We start from the raw sequence: 17140 nt of genomic DNA on the forward strand, positions 1-17140 counted from the left end.
ACTCCCAGGTTCCTTTCCTCAAACATGCTACCTATCTCTCCTTTTTTCTCATCATGGTTACATCCACAAACATTTAGACACCCCAATCTGAGCCTTTGAGGAGGATGAGCATTCCCTGCATGACTCCTTCTGTTTCCCTTTTCAGAAAGGTAAAATACAAGGAGGGGAGGGTTTCTAGCACCTGCTCCTGTCCCTTTTTCTTGCCTTCTGCGACACTTGAGGAATGCGTGGGAAGTTCAAGGGTAAAGGGAAAGAGTGGTTTGGGAATATCTTGGGAGTAAAGTCAGGGGTTAGTGAGAGGACAAGAGCAAGGGAAGGAGTAGCACTACTCCTGAAGCAGGAGTGGTGGGAGTATGATAGAGTGAAGGCATATGATAGAGTTGATGGAGATGCTTTGTGGAAGATATAAAGAATATATGGTGTGGGAGGCAAGTTGTTAGAAGCAGTGAAAAGTTTTTATCGAGGATGTAAGGCATGTGAACGTGTAGGAAGAGAGGAAAGTGATTGGTTCTCAGTGAATGTTGGTTTGCGGCAGGGGTGCGTGATGTCTCCATTGTTGTTTAATTTGTTTATGGATGGGGTTGTTAGGGTGGTGAATACAAAAGTTTTGGAAAGAGGGGCAAGTGTGCAGTCTGTTTTGGATTATAGTGTTTGGGAAGTGAGTCAGTTGTTGTTCGCTGATGATACAGTGCTGGTGGCTGATTCAGGTGAGAAACTGCAGAAGCTGTTTGGGAAAGTTTGGGAAAAGTGTGTGAAAGACGAAAGCTGAGAGTAAATGTGAATAAGCGCAAGGTTATTAGGTACAGTAGGGTTGAGGGTCAAGTCAATTGGGAGGTAAGTTTGAATGGAGAAAAACTGGAGGAAGTGAAGTGTTTTAGATATCTGGGAGTGGATCTGGCAGCGGATGGATCCATGGAAGTGGAAGTGAATCATAGGGTGGGGGAGGGGGCGAAAGTTCTGGGAGCATTGAAGAATGTGTGGAAGTCGAGAACATTATCTCGGAAAGCAAGAATTGGCATAATTGAAGGAATAGTGGTTCCAAATTGCTATATGGTTGAGGTGTGAGCTATAGATAGAGTTGTGTGGAGGAGGGTGGATGTGCTGCAAATGAGGTGTTTGAGGACAATATGTGGTGTGAGGTGGTTTGATCGAGTAAGTAATAGTAGGGTAAGAGAGATGTGTGGTAATAAAAAGGGTGTGGTTGAGAGAGCAGAAGAGGGTGTTTTGAAATGGTTTGGTCTCATGGAGAGAATGAGTGAGGAAAGATTGACCAAGAGGATATATGTGTTAGAGATGGAGGGAACAAGGAGAAGTGGGAGACCTAATTGGAGGTGGAAAGATGGGAGTGAAAAAGATTTTGAGTGATTGGGGCCTGAACATGCAGGAGGGTGAAAGGCGTGCAAGGAATAGAGTGAATTGGAACGATGTGGTATACCGGGGTCGATGTGCTGTCAATGGATTGAACCAGGGCATGTGAAGTGTCTGGGGTAAACCATGGAAAGTTGTGTGGGGCCTGGATGTGGAGAGGGAGCTGTGGTTTCGGTGCATTATTACATGATAGCTAGAGACTGAGTGTGAACGAATGTGGCTTTTGTTGTCTTCCTAGCGCTACCTCACACACATGACGGGGGAAGGGGTTGTTATTTCATGTGTGGCAGGGTGGCGATGGAAATGAATAAAGGCAGACATTAGGAATTATGTACATGTGTATATATGTATATGTCTGTGTGTGTATATATATGTATACGTTGAGATGTATAGGTATGAATATTTGCGTGTGTGGACGTGTATGTATATACCTGTGTATGTGGGTGGGTTGTATTTTAACTTTCTAAAAGGGGAAACAGAAGAAGTCACGTGGGGAGTGCTCATCCTTCTCATAGGCTCACATTGAGGTGTCTAAATGTGTGTGGATGTAACCAAGATGAGAAAAAAGGAGAGATAGGTACTATGTTTGAGGAAAGGAACCTGGATTTTTTGGCTCTGAGTGAAATGAAGCTCAAAGGTAAAGGGGATGAGTGGTTTGGGAATGTCTTGGGAGTAAAGTCAGAGGTTAGTGAGAGGAAAAGAGCAAGGGAAGATGTAGCTTTGCTCCTGAAACAGGAGTGGTGGGAGTATGTGATAGAGTGTAAGAAAGTAAACTCTAGATTGATATGGGTAAAACTGAAAGTGGATGGAGAGAGATGGGTGATTATTGGTGCATATGCACCTGGGCATGAGAAGAAAGATCATGAGAGGCAAGTGTTTTGGGAGCAGCTGAGTGTGTTAGTAGTGATTGGTGATCTGAATGCAAAGGTGAGTAATGTGGGAGTTGAGGGAATAATTGGTGTACATGGGGTGTTCAGTGTTGTAAATGGAAATGCTGAAGAGCTTGTATATTTATGTGCTGAAAAAGGACTGGTGATTGGGAATACCTGGTTTGGAAAGCGAGATATACATAAGTATACGTATGTAAGTAGGAGAGATGGCCAGAGAGCGTTATTGGATTACGTGTTAATTGACAGGCGCGCGAAAGAAAGACTTGGATGTTAATGTGCTGAGAGGTGAAACTGGAGAGATGTCTGATCATTATCTTGTGGAGGCGAAGGTGAAGATTTGTATGGGTTTTCAGAAAAGAAGAGTGAATGTTAGGGTGAAGAGGGTGGTGAGAGTAAGTGAGCTTGGGAAGGAGACTTGTGTGAGGAAGTACCAGGAGAGACTGAGTACAGAATGGAAAAAGGTGAGAACTAAAGAATTAAGGGGAGTGGGGGAGGAATGGGATGTATGTAGGGAAGCAGTGATGGCTTGCGCAAAAGATGCATGAGAAGCGTGGGTGGTGGGCAGATTAGAAAGAGTAGTGAGTGGTGGGATGAAGAAGTAAGATTATTAGTGAAAGAGAAGAGTTAGGCATTTGGAAGATTTTTGTAGGGAAAAAATGCAGATGAGTGGGAGATGTATAAAAGAAAGAGGCAGGAGGTCAAGAGAAAGGTGCAAGAGGTGAAAAAGAGGGCAAATGAGAGTTTGGGTGAGAGAGTATCATTAAATTTTAGGGAGAATAAAAAGATGTTTTGGAAGGAGGTAAATAAAGTGCGTAAGACAAGGGAACAAATGGGAACTTCAGTGAAGGGGGTAAATGGGGAGGTGATAGCAAGTAGTGGTGATGTGAGAAGGAGATGGAGTGAGTATTTTGAAGGTTTGTTGAATGTGTTTGATGATAGAGTTGCAGATATAGGGTGTTTTGGTCGAGGTGGTGGTCAAAGTGAGAGGGATGGGGAAAATGATTTGGTAAACAGAGAAGAGGTAGTAAAAGCTTTGCGGAATATGAAAGCTGTGAAGGCAGCGGGTTTGGATGGTATTGCAGTAGAATTTATTAAAAAAGGGGGTGACTGTATTGTTGACTGGTTGGTATGGTTATTTGATGTATGTATGTCTCATGGTGAGGTGCCTGAGGATTGCCAGAATGCTTACATAGTGCCATTGTACAAAGGGAAAGGGGATAAAAGTGAGTGCTCAAATTACATAGGTATAAGTTTGTTGAGTATTCCTGGTAAATTATATGGAAGGGTATTGATTGAGAGGGTGAAGGCATGTACAGAGCATCAGATTGGGGAAGAGCAGTGTTGTTTCAGAAGTGGTAGAGGATGTGTGGATCAGGTGTTTGAAGAATGTATGTGAGAAATACTTAGAAAAGCAAATGGATTTGTATGTAGCATTTTTGGATCTGGAGAAGGCATATGATAGAGTTGATAGACATGCTGTGTGGAAAATATTAAGAATATATGGTGTGGGAGGAAAGTTGTTAGAAGCAGTGAAAAGCTTTTATCGAGGATGTAAGGCATGTGTACGTGTAGGAAGAGAGGAAAGTGATTGGTTCTCAGTGAATGTAGGTTTGCGGCAGGGGTGTGTGATGTATCCATGGTTGTTTAATTTGTTTATGGATGGGGTTGATAGGGAGGTGAATGCAAGAGTTTTGAAAAGAGGGGCAAGTATGCAGTCTACTGTGGATGAGAGAGCTTGGGAAGTGAGTCAGTTGTTGTTCGCTGATGATACAGCGCTGGTGGCTGATTCGTGTGAAAAACTGCAGAAGCTGGTGACTGAGTTTGGTAAAGTGTGTGAAAGAAGAAAGCTGAGAGTAAATGTGAATAAGAGCAAGGTTATTATTTTGCTTTGTCACTGTCTCCCGCATTAGTGAGGTAGCGCAAGGAAACAGACGAAAGAATGGCCCAACCCACCCACATACACATGTATATACATACACGTCCTCACACGCAAATATTCATACCTATACATCTCAACGTATACATATAAATACACACACATAGACATATACATATGTACACATGTACATAATTCACATAATTCATACTGTCTGCCTTTACTTATTCCCATTGGCACCCCCACCTCACATGAAATAAGAACCCCCTCCCCCCGCACATGCGCGAGATAGAGCTCGGAAAAGACAACAAAGGCCACATTCGTTCACACTCAGTCTCTAGCTGTCATGTAGTAATGCACCGAAACCACAGCTCCCTTTCCACTTCCAAACCCCACAGAACTTTCCATGGTTTACCCAAAACACTTCACATGCCCTGGTTCAATCCATTGACAACACATTGACCCCGGTATACCACATCGTTCCAATTCACTCTATTCCTTGCAAGCCTTTCACCCTCCTGCATGTTCAGGCCCCGATCACTCAAAATCTTTTTCACTCCATCTTTCTATCTCCAATTTGGTCTCCCACTTTTCCTCGTTCCTTCCACCTGTGACACATATATCCTCTTGGTCAATCTTTCCTCACTCATTCTCTCCATGTGACCAAACCATTTCAAAACACCCTCTTCTGCTTTCTCAACCACACTCTTTTTATTACCACACATCTCTCTTACCCTTTCATTACTTACTCCATCAAACCACCTCACACCACATATTGTCCTCAAACATCTCATTTCCAACACATCCACCCTCCTCTGCACAACTCTATCTATCGCCCACGCCTGGCAACCATATAACATTGTTGGAACTGCTATTCCTTCAAACATACCCATTTTTGCTTTTCGAGATAATGTTCTCGACTTCCACACATTTTTCAATGCTCCCAGAACTTATGCCCCCTCCCCCACCGTATGATTCACTTCTGCTTCCATGGCTCCATCCGCTGCCAAATCCACTCCCAGATATCTAAAACACTTCACTTCCTCCAGTTTTTCTCCATTCAAACTTACCTCCAAATTGACTTGTCCCTCAACCCTACTGTACATAATAACTTTGCTCTTATTCACATTTACTCTCTGCTTTCTTCTTTCACACACTTTACCTAACTCAGTCACCAGCTTCTGCAGTTTCTCACATGAATCAGCCACCAGCGCTATATCATCAGTGAACAGCAATTGACTCACTTCCCAAGCTCTCATCTACAACAGACTGCATACTTGCCCCTTTCCAAAACTCTTGCATTCACCTCCCTAACAACCCCATCCATAAACAAATTAAACAGCAATGGAGACATCACACACCCCTGCCACAAAACTACATTCACTGAGAACCAATCACTTTCCTCTCTTCCTACACGTAAACATGCCTTACATCCTCGACAGAAACTTTTCACTGCTTCTAACAACTTGCCTCCCACACCATATATTCTTAATACCTTCCACAGAGCATCTCTATCAACTGTATCATATGCCTTCTCCAGATCCATAAATGCCACATACAATTCCTTTTACTTTTCTAAGTACTTCTCACATACATTTTTCAAGCCAAACACCTGATCCACACATCCTCTACCACTTCTGAAACCATACTGCTCTTCCCCAATCTGATGCTGTGTACGTGGCTTCACCCTCTCAATCAATGCCCTCCCATATAATTTCCCAGGAATACTCAACAAACTTATACCTCTGTAATTTGAGCACTCACTTTTATCCCCTTTCCCTTCGTACAATGGCACTATGTAAGCATTCCGCCAGTCCTCAGGGACCTCACCATGGGTCACACATACATTAAATAACCTTACTAACCAGTCATCAATACAGTCACCCCCTTTTTTAATAAATTCCTCTGCGTACCATCCAAACCCGCTGCCTTGCCGGCTTTCATTTTCCGCAAAGCGTTTACTACCTCTTCTCTGTTTACCAAATCATTTTCCCTAACCCTCTCACTTTGCACACCACCTCGACCAAAACACCCTATATCTGCCACTGTATCATCAAACACATTCAGCAAACCTTCAGAGTACTCTCTCCATCTCCTCACATCACCACTACTTGTTATCACCTCCCCATTATCCCCCTTCACTGAAGTTCCCATTTGTTCCCTTGCCTTACACACTTTATTTATCTCCTTCCAAAACATCTTTTTATTCTCCCTAAAATTTAATGATACTCTCTCACCCCAACTCTCATTTGCCCTCCTTTTCACGTCTTGCACCTATCTCTTGACCTCCTGCCTCTTTCTTTTATACATATCCCACTCATTTGCATTATTTCCCTGCAAAATCGTCCAAATGCCTCTCTCTTCCCTTTCACTAATAATCTTGCTTCTTCATCCCACCACTCACTACCCTGTCTAATCTGTCCACAACAAACGCTTCTCAAGCCACAAGTATCTTTTGCACAAGCCATCACTGCTTCCCTAAATACATCCCATTCCTCCCCCACTCCTCTTATGTCCTTTATTCTCACCTTTTTCCATTCTGTACTCAGTCTCTCCTGGTACTTCCTCACACAAGTCTCCTTCCCAAGCTCACTTACTCTCACCACTCTTTTCACCCCAACATTCTCTCCTCTTTTCTGAAAACCTCTTCAAATCTTCACCTTCGCCTCCATAAGATAATGATCAGACATCCCTCCAGTTGCACCTCTCAACACATTAACATCCAAAAGTCTCTCTTTCGCACGCCTATCAATTAACACGTAATCCAATAACGCTCTCTGGCCATCTCTCCTACTTACATGCGTATCCTTATGTATATCTCTCTTTTTAAACCAGGTATTCCCAATCACCAGTCCTTTTTCAGCACATAGATCTACACGCTCTTCAGCATTTCCATTTACAACACTGAACACCCCATGTACACCAATTATTCCCTCAACTGCCACATTGCCCACCTGTACATTCAAATCAACCATCACTATAACCTGGTCTCGTGCATCAAAACTACTAACACTCACTCAGCTGCTCCCAAAACACTTCCCCCTCATGACCTTTCTTCTCATGCCCAGGTGCATATGCACCAATAATCATCCATCTCTCTCCATCCACTTTCAGTTTTACCCATATCAATCTAGAGTTTACTTTCTTACACTCTATCACATACTCCCACCACTCCTGTTTCAGGTGTAGTGCTACATCTTCCCTTGCTCTTGTCCTCTCACTAACCCCTGAGTTTACTCCCAAGACATTCCCAAACTGCTCTTCCCCTTTACCCTTGAGCTTCATTTCACTCAGAGCCAAAACATCCAGGTTCCTTTCCTCAAACATAGTACCTATCTCTCCTTTTTTCTCATCTTGGTTACATCCACACACATTTAGACACCCCAATCTGAGCCTTTGAGGAGGATGAGCACTCCCTGTGTGACTCCTTCTTCTGTTTTCCCTTTTAGAAAGTTAAAATACCAGGAGGGGAGGGTTTCCAGCCCCTGTTCCCATCCCCTTTAGTCTCCTTTTACGACCCATGAGGAATGCGTAAGAGAGATGTGTGGTAATAAAAAGAGTGTGGTTGATAGAGCGGAAGAGGGGGTTTTGAAATGGTTTGGTCATATGGAGAGAATGAGTGAGGAAAGATTGACCAAGAGGATATATGTGTCAGAGGTGGAGGGAACGAGAAGTGGGAGACCAAACTGAAGGTGGAAAGATGGAATGAAAAAGATTTTGAGTGATCTGGGCCTGAACGTGCAGGGGGGTGAAAGGCGTGCAAGGAATAGAGTGAATTGGAACGATGTGGTATACTGGGGTCGACGTGCTGTCAGTGGATTGAACCAGGGCATGTGAAGCATCTGGGGTAAACCATGGAAAGTTCTGTGGGGCCTGGATGTGGAAAGGGAGCTGTGGTTTCGGTGCATTATTTCATGACAGCTAGAGACAGAGTGTGGCAAAATGTGGCCTTTGTTGTCTTTTCCTAGTGCTACTTCGCACACATGAGGGGGGAGGTGGTTGTTATTTCATGTGTGTCGGGGTGGCGATGGGAATGAATAAAGGCAGACAGTATGAATTATGTACATGTGTATATATGTATATGTCTGTTTGTGTATATATATGTATACATTGATATGTATAGGTATGTATATTTGCGTGTGTGGATGTGTATGTATATACATGTGTATGTGGGTTGGTAGGGCCATTCATTCGTCTGTTTCCTTGCACTACCTCGCTAACACAGGAAATAACGACAAAGCAAAATAGATGAATAAATTAAATATATATGTGTGTGTGTGTATGTGTGGATGTGCCATTCTTCGTCTTTTTCTCGGCACTACCTTGATGTTGGAAACATCGATTAAGTATAGTGATTATAGAAAAAATATTTTTTAGAAGGAGGTTAATAGTTTGTGAAAATAAGATAGGTAGTAGTTGGTAGGCAGCTAATGATCTGGGAGGTATTTACCACTACAACCATCTTAGGTAGTAGTTGGTAGGCAGCTAATGATCTGGGAGGTATTTACCACTACAACCATCCTAGGTATTGGGTTGGTTAGTAATGGCTCTACAGTCAGGCAGCACTTGAGTGGTTGTAAAGTTGCCCTTATCTGATCCTGGTTGTTGTCTTTCTGCCTCACTTGCATGTGGAGTATTACATTCAGTTCACAAATATACAATCTCTCCTTGTCACACATAACACTTTACAATTCTTAACTCGCATTGCTCACTCTTCGTAACTCTAGATTTTCCTTTGGTGAGCACTTTGCACTACCCCTGCATTTTGCCAAAATGGTAGGAGCAGTAGGTAGAAGTTGTAAGTAGGAACATTTAAGGTGGAGCATTGGGTAAAAACTTTAGGTAGAATTAGTAGGGAGGAGCTTTAGGCAGGAGCATTAGGTAGAAGTAGGTTGGAACATTAGGCAAGAACATAAGGTAGGCACATTAGGTAGCAGTCAGTAGGAACATTAGGTAGGAGCCTCTGCAAACATAGTTGCCCTATGCTAGTGGCCTGTTAAGGGTGAGGCACTAAAGGCTAAGAAGCAGCAGTGGAGTTCACTTATTGTGGAAAGACTATTGCTATGTCCACCCCTTTGAGGGAGCTCTAGGAGGGACAGATAAAGATAGAATAAAAGACAATGATTCTGTTATATTAAGAGAAAGTAGGAGAACAAATAGCATTGCTGTCATGGAGATCATGAATGACATTCTTGGAAGGAGTTATAGATTAGAAAACAGAGACATCATTGATAACATGAAAGACATCATAGGGAAAGTAGTGGAATAGATAATGAAGATAACAAGAGAGAATCGGAAACAAGTGACTAAGGAATCAGTAACGATATGTACACGCTGCCTCAAGGGAAAATGTGAATGCAACAGCTAATGTAGAGATGAACACCCATTACTAAGAAACAAGATATATTGCTATGGAAGTTATGACCCAAAAGGATGTAGGAAGGTTAATTGTGAGTTCAGACAGCCAACAGTGTTAGCAGTTTGAGAAGTATGTGACTGTAAATGGAAAGACATGTAGATTTCTACCGTATCCAAGAATAGTAGGGCTAGATGAGGAATTACCATTTGTGGGAGGCACTCGTAAAAGGAAGACACTAAAATTAAAGAATGGAACTGTTTTAACATGAATGGTTAGAGAAGGTTCAGTGAACAAGAGTGAGTACAAATAAGAAGACAGAAAATATCAAAGGAATATCTAAAGAATGAGAACAGAATAATATAGAGACACACAAAATTGGGATTATAGTGAATGATGGGAACAGAATGTAGAAAGGTACAGAAAATTTGCCTATAGAATGATTTAACCAAGATCCACTTGGGGGTAACATTAAAAACTTAAAGCTAAATGATTTAAGCAGAGTTTGTATTAGAAATGGCAGGGAAATAGAACAGAGATAATATAGAATGATTGAACAAATAGAAGCAGATATATGACCTGCTGAAAAGAATATAAAAAACAAGGAAAATAGTGTCTAGAGGAATGTACAAAGTTCTGTATGTGAGGATTCCTGAGTGAAATCAACTATCTCAATGATTATACAACTATCTCAATGATTATACAATTATCTCAATGATCATACAACTATCTCAATGATTATACAGCTGGAATTAATATAATACCTGCTAGTTTGACAGAGATTTAGTTGAATAAAAGTGTTAATGATGAAGCATACCTAGACATGGGGAAATAGAGTGGAAGAGTACTGGAGGGAGAGAAATGGTGGAAGACTGCTTGGAATGGTGTACGTAAGGGAATCATGTAAGGACAGGGATAAGTTGGAGATTCTTTTGCCATGGCTACACCCATGATAGGAGTTCCTGTAGTTAATGGTATTCAGAGATAAATAGATAGCATACCTGGATTACTATAAGACCATTGGAGAAGGGACAGAAAGGATCAAACAGGTGTTGCTGCAATATATGTTAACAGCAAGCTAGAAGAAAATCAGTTAATTAAGCTAAAGCATGGAAAATTTGAAACTGTAGCAGAACAAATTCCAACCAAAACTGCAATCAGTGTAGTATAGTAATAATAGGCTGCCGAATACTGCGATGTGAGTATTTGATAAAATTCTAATGGATGATCAGCACCTGAGAAGAACAGTCCATCCTAAGCCTTTGTTAATGAAGTCAGGAGACGTTAACCAGTGATTTTATGAGCAGAGCAGAGAATAATTGTCTACAAAGTATAAAGAAAGATGTTGAAGTATGGCATTCCTTCAAGGAGAATTGCTATTTTGAAACTTCATTATCAATATTCATTGGCCTTACTGTGTTGACCCATGGTTTTTTAAGACTCAGATGTGAGTTATATAATGATGGTGGAGGGAATAAAAGTACTAGAGAAATTATAAACAATGGTACTGGTTGTACCTTTCTAATCTGGTGCTCTGTGGTCAGGCAACTCCCATGGTTTAGTGCGTTTTGAATCTGCTGTCATTAGTTTATGGATCTGCCACCGGGGTGGAGCTGTTAGCAGTACCAAGGTGCCAAAATCTGTTTACACTGCAGCCAAGCTAATTAGCAGTCCTTTTAGTTTCTTATATTCAGGTTTTTGCTGAAAATGAAAGCCAGAAAAGTTTAAAGTTTTGGAAAACTTTGAAAGGTGCCAGGAGAACAGAATTAGACAGTGCACTTATAAAGTGGTTTACATTCCCACGTAATGAAGATGTAAGCATTTCTAGGGAGATGCTTATTGAGCAGGCCAAAGTTTTTCATAGAGAACTAAAGCTAGACTATGACTGTGAATATTTGCAAGGATGGTTACACAAGTTTAAGTGGAGACATGGAGTTTCAGTATGTAAAGTGTGTAGTGAAAAGTGTAGTGCAGATACGGAAGCTTGTAGTGTAAGGTTGTATTAAAAGAATCGATAAAAACTCCAATGCTCTATTAAACAACCAACAGCAATATGTACAAGGTGAAAGTGTACATGCCGGCTGCCTGGCTGGGACTGATGCAGCGCAAGCTGGCTGCCGGGTTGGGACTGGTGCAGCGTGGGCTAGCTGCCTTGACGATAACAATAAAACAACAATAGTAACAAGTAAACCATGGAAAGTTCTGTGGGGCCTGGATGTGGAAAGCGAGCTGTGGTTTCGGTGCATTATTACGTGACAGCTAGAGACTGAGTGTGAACGAATGTGGCCTTTGTTGTCTTTTCCTAGTGCTACCTCGCGCACACGAGGGGGGAAGGGGTTGTTATATTCATGTGTGGCAGGGTGGCGATGGGAATGAATAAAGGCAGACAGTATGAATTATGTACATGTGTATATATGTATATGTCTGTGTGTGTATATATATGTATATGTTGAGATGTATAGGTATGTATATTTGCGTGTGTGGACGTGTATGTATATACATGTGTATGTGGTTGGGTTGGGCCATTCTTTCATCTGTTTCCTTGTGCTATCTTGCTAACATGGGAGACAGCGACAAAGCAAAAGAAAATAAATAGATAGTAATGAGTCGACCAAAGCCAATTACCAACCTATGGTTGTTCGTTACATTAACTACTCATCATGATGAATCTGCCCTGTATTGGCTTCACATGCCACGAAAAACCCTTTCCCATGATATTGCAGTCTCCATCTGGGGGTACATCTGACGTAAACTAATGGAACAATAAAATCTTGTTTGGAAGCATTAATGGTTGTATTCCTGTTTTAAGCTTTGTTCTACCTTTCATAAAAAGCAATATGTATGTGGAATGAGCTGGCAAGATTAGGGGTTAGGCATATATTTACATGGGGGATTTCTGTAGGGGTGTTTCTGTTTCCCGGTATTTTCTGTGGTCCAGTAGTCACCAGGTCCCAATGTTGCCAGGTTAAAGAAGTTCACCCTGTAATGTGAATAGACTAATGAATTTTTTATGGAAACCAAGATGAATGATTTTATGTAAATGATTCTGTTTTCAGATATATTTTAAAGGAAGCATAAATATTTAACTTATGTGAAAATAATTTTATGTTTTTAGGTATTTTGTGCATGCTAGAAAGTACTTCATAGCCGTTAGGCTTCAATGCTCTGCAAATTCCACAAAATCCAACAGACCACCATACTACAGGACTTTGAGAGGGCCAGTGAGAAAATTTCCATGCACTCTGTCCTGGGACCAGACTCCTGGAATTCTGTCTATCTGAAAGAAAAAAAAGATGCAAAACACCTCCAGCACGAGCACTGAACATCTTGTGATTGAAAAGTCTGGACTGTGGCAGCTTCCTGCTAGTTTGAAATTAACTTGCATCACCCCACTCCATAAAGGATGAAGCAGAGCAGTTCCCAAATACTAATGACTGATGGCACTGACATTGTGAATCATCAAAATTTTTGAGTCATAAGGTGTAGAAATGACGAACTTAAAGAACAGATAAATCTTATGTAACACAGGACAACATGGTTTCAGAGAAGGAATATCATACCTCTTTCAGTTGTTTGATCAATACGATATGATTATAGAAGCATTAGAGAACAAACATAATGCTAATGTGATATACACAAACTTTACAAAAGCATCTGATGAAAGTGACCACAATGTTATAGCACATCAGATGCAAATGATGGGAATGACCAGCAGAATTAGAATATTGATATACAATCTTGTGAAACCATTAGATCACAGTGTGTTGTTTCCAATCAGACTAATTGCAATGCTTCCATGGTAAAAAGTTAATTCCTCAAGGGAACTTAAGTTACACCCCTTCTTTTCATCATTTTTATATCTGACATAGATTCAGGCATGAATGACAGTCCTGTCATCCAATGCATATAATACTACTGTATTATCTCACAGTAGAAAGCACTGAGAAACTACAGACAGACATACACAAAGTCTTGCAGTGGGCAACTGAAAATAACATGCTTTTCAACGGAGATAAGTTTCAGTTTTTCTGCTGTGAGGAAAATGAAGAAAGTAAGAGCTGTATACAATGCTGAATGGACACAATCATCTTATATTGTGTGAAAGACCCAAGAGTTATAGTGTATAACGTTCTTACCCTTGGTGAACAGAACTAGGCTGTGTGTGACTGAATCATCTGGGGCCTCCACCAGTGACAGCTTCCTGTACAACAGAAACCTCCTCCAAACAGGTGACTTGATGGATCTTGTTAAACACTAAGAGAGGAAAACCAATGGTGACACTTTTCAATTTGGTATTACTATCATGCAGTGAATATTACTGTTTACTGAAATTGTCCAATAAGGTGGGCAAATTTGTAGAGTCTGGAAATGTTCAGAGATTTTTCATGGCCTGTATTGAGGTATTAATGGAGCTGAACTATTGGGACCAACAGAAGTGATTGAGGTTGTGATCTCTGGAATGCAGACAGGAGAGGTATATCTTCATTTATGCTTAGAAGGTTGTAAAAGACATGATAGGAAGTTATTTTTTTTTTTTTTATTATACTTTGTCGCTGTCTCCCGCGTTTGCGAGGTAGCGCAAGGAAACAGACGAAAGAAATGGCCCAACCCCCCCCATACACATGTATATACATACGTCCACACACGCAAATATACATACCTACACAGCTTTCCATGGTTTACCCCAGATGCTTCACATGCCTTGATTCAATCCAATGACAGCACGTCAACCCCGGTATACCACATCGCTCCAATTCACTCTATTCCTTGCCCTCCTTTCACCCTCCTGCATGTTCAGGCCCCAATCACACAAAATCTTTTTCACTCCATCTTTCCACCTCCAATTTGGTCTCCCTCTTCTCCTTGTTCCCTCCACCTCCGACACATATATCCTCTTGGTCAATCTTTCCTCACTCATCCTCTCCATGTGCCCAAACCTCTTCAAAACACCCTCTTCTGCTCTCTCAACCACGCTCTTTTTATTTCCACACATCTCTCTTACCCTTACGTTACTCACTCGATCAAACCACCTCACACCACACATTGTCCTCAAACATCTCATTTCCAGCACATCCATCCTCCTGCGCACAACTCTATCCATAGCCCACGCCTCGCAACCATACAACATTGTTGGAACCACTATTCCTTCAAACATACCCATTTTTGCTTTCCGAGATAATGTTCTCGACTTCCACACATTCTTCAAGGCCCCCAGGATTTTCGCCCCCTCCCCCACCCTATGATCCACTTCCGCTTCCATGGTTCCATCCGCTGACAGATCCACTCCCAGATATCTAAAACACTTCACTTCCTCCAGTTTTTCTCCATTCAAACTCACCTCCCAATTGACTTGACCCTCAACCCTACTGTACCTAATAACCTTGCTCTTATTCACATTTACTCTTAACTTTCTTCTTCCACACACTTTTCCAAACTCAGTCACCAGCTTCTGCAGTTTCTCACATGAATCAGCCACCAGCACTGTATCATCAGCGAACAACAACTGACTCACTTCCCAAGCTCTCTCATCCCCAACAGACTTCATACTTGCCCCTCTTTCCAAAACTCTTGCATTTACCTCCCTAACAACCCCATCCATAAACAAATTAAAGAACCATGGAGACATCACACACCCCTGCCGCAAACCTACATTCACTGAGAACCAATCACTTTCCTCTCTTCCTACACGTACACATGCCTTACATCCTCGATAAAAACTTTTCACTGCTTCTAACAACTTTCCTCCCACACCATATATTCTTAATACCTTCCACAGAGCATCTCTATCAACTCTATCATATGCCTTCTCCAGATCCATAAATGCTACATACAAATGGATTTGTATGATAGGAAGTGTACTCTCTAAAATTATTATATGTTGGCTCAGCATGTGAGAAAGATTGTGTTAGATAGTGCCCATAGATCGGAAAGGTGTGATTAGCACTAAAAGAGAAAATGCTTATACCATCCTGGGCCTAAGACTTCAAAATATATCTTGTGGTTATCAAAGTCACTGGAAAGTACAGTGGATAACTTTAAAGTGGTGTAGGATTACTATAAGCTGTACTAGACCAGCTGAGCTATGGTGGATATATGGACCTATGAGCCACAATATTCAGCAGCCTGTTTGACCAGTGTCCTAACTCAGCAACTTGGGCCCAACCTGGGCTGTGGAGGTAGAAGATCCCAGAAGTCTTTACCAGGTTTATGCACCATATCTTGTAGCACTGTCTGGCATTTTTTTTTTTTTTTTTTTTTTTTTTTTTTTTTGGTCTGTAGCAATGTTCTGTGATTTCTTCACAATGTGCCTTTGTGTCTTTGTTAGTTTATTTTATGCATGATTTTTTTTGTTACTGCCATGATATGGATGAAGTTAAACTTAAGACATAATGCTGGAGTGAGAGAAGTGGTGGAAGAATATGTGGAACAGTGTATGTGAGGATGGCATGTAAGGACAGGGATAAGTGGAGACTCTTTTGCTGTGTCCACCCCAATGATGGGAGTTTCCAGAGGGAACAGATGTCAGAGACATAGATTGGTAGATCATCATAACTCATCCCTTCATGTTGATTTGTAGGAAAGGTTAGGGTAAGTTATGGGAAATGATCTTTCTTGTAATTTTGATGAATAAAAGCACAATTTTTCTGCGGTAGCTAGTTGTAAGTTCCAAGTAATATCTTTTCTACATTCTTTTCTCACACTATTTTTCCTTTTCATCCAAAGTGGTCGCAATTATAGCCATGCAATGTTGGCTTTTAAATATGTGGAAAATAAAGCAGATATGTCTCATCCAGTCTTTCATGTTTAGTTCAGCAGGTATTTGGTAAAAGATTTGGCCCTATTAAGCCTAGCAGAGCTTTTATATGGCATAATCCTTTTTCATCTTCAGTTTTTATTCCAGAGGACGGCACAGTGGTATGTGAGGAGTTGGTAGCGGGAGGAGTTTTGCCTCTCACTGCAGGTGCTATTCAAAGTTCCTCTGTTGAAGTCCAAGCCAAGGGAGCTGAGCTAGTAGCTGAATTAGCTAAGGTAAAGTTGTTTTAGATACAGTACTTAAAAGACTTAGATCATGATCTCTCTCAGAGTTTTTTTGTTATTCTTGATGAGTTATCCTGAGGACAGATGCTGAAGCTATTGTCCAGGACTCCTGTGAGTGTAAAATAGCTTGGAAGACTCAGTTTGATTTGGCACATTGATCCTGCCATTATTACTGACCATTCTAGGAGTGATGGAACATATTTGAAAATGAAAGGGCTAAGAATTGTAAATGTTCTGCTCCTAGGGTATACTTGTGTTAGTTTCAGAGGTTCAAGTCCAAGCTGGGTTTTTTTTTTTTTTTCTTTTTTTTAAGGCATATGAAAGCTGTAGCTTGTAGGCCTCCATAACCCCAAAAACCTGGCAGGTTTATTACAGCTTGCAATTACTTAATAGGACCTTCTTATATTTTTCCACTGTAAATTCCATTGTGTTTTTCATGTACAAATAGTGTGTTAAAACAGTCTTAGGCCCTGTATTTGTATTTTCTCTACTGTACTTGTTGTACCTTTTGACTTTAGAGGTAGAATTTGATTGTCTCTTGTAGGCCTTTCATACCATTAAGTAACTATTTTTGAGAATAAGTTAAGAACCAGGCCTTTCAGGATTTTCCAA

General features: G+C 41.1%; 1 protein-coding gene across 2 annotated transcripts in view; it reads left to right on the forward strand.

The window, feature by feature from the left end:
• vimar (visceral mesodermal armadillo-repeats) overlaps positions 1–17140 on the forward strand; it is a 320050-nt gene that overhangs the window by 21018 nt on the left and 281892 nt on the right. For both annotated transcript variants that reach the window (XM_071660119.1, XM_071660118.1), the window contains exon 3: positions 16392–16519. In XM_071660119.1, coding sequence (XP_071516220.1) covers positions 16392–16519 — 128 coding nt within the window. The remainder of the gene's footprint in view (positions 1–16391; positions 16520–17140) is intronic.

Source organism: Panulirus ornatus, chromosome 69 (assembly GCF_036320965.1).
Source record: "Panulirus ornatus isolate Po-2019 chromosome 69, ASM3632096v1, whole genome shotgun sequence".
NCBI classification, from domain to species: Eukaryota; Metazoa; Arthropoda; class Malacostraca; order Decapoda; family Palinuridae; genus Panulirus; species Panulirus ornatus.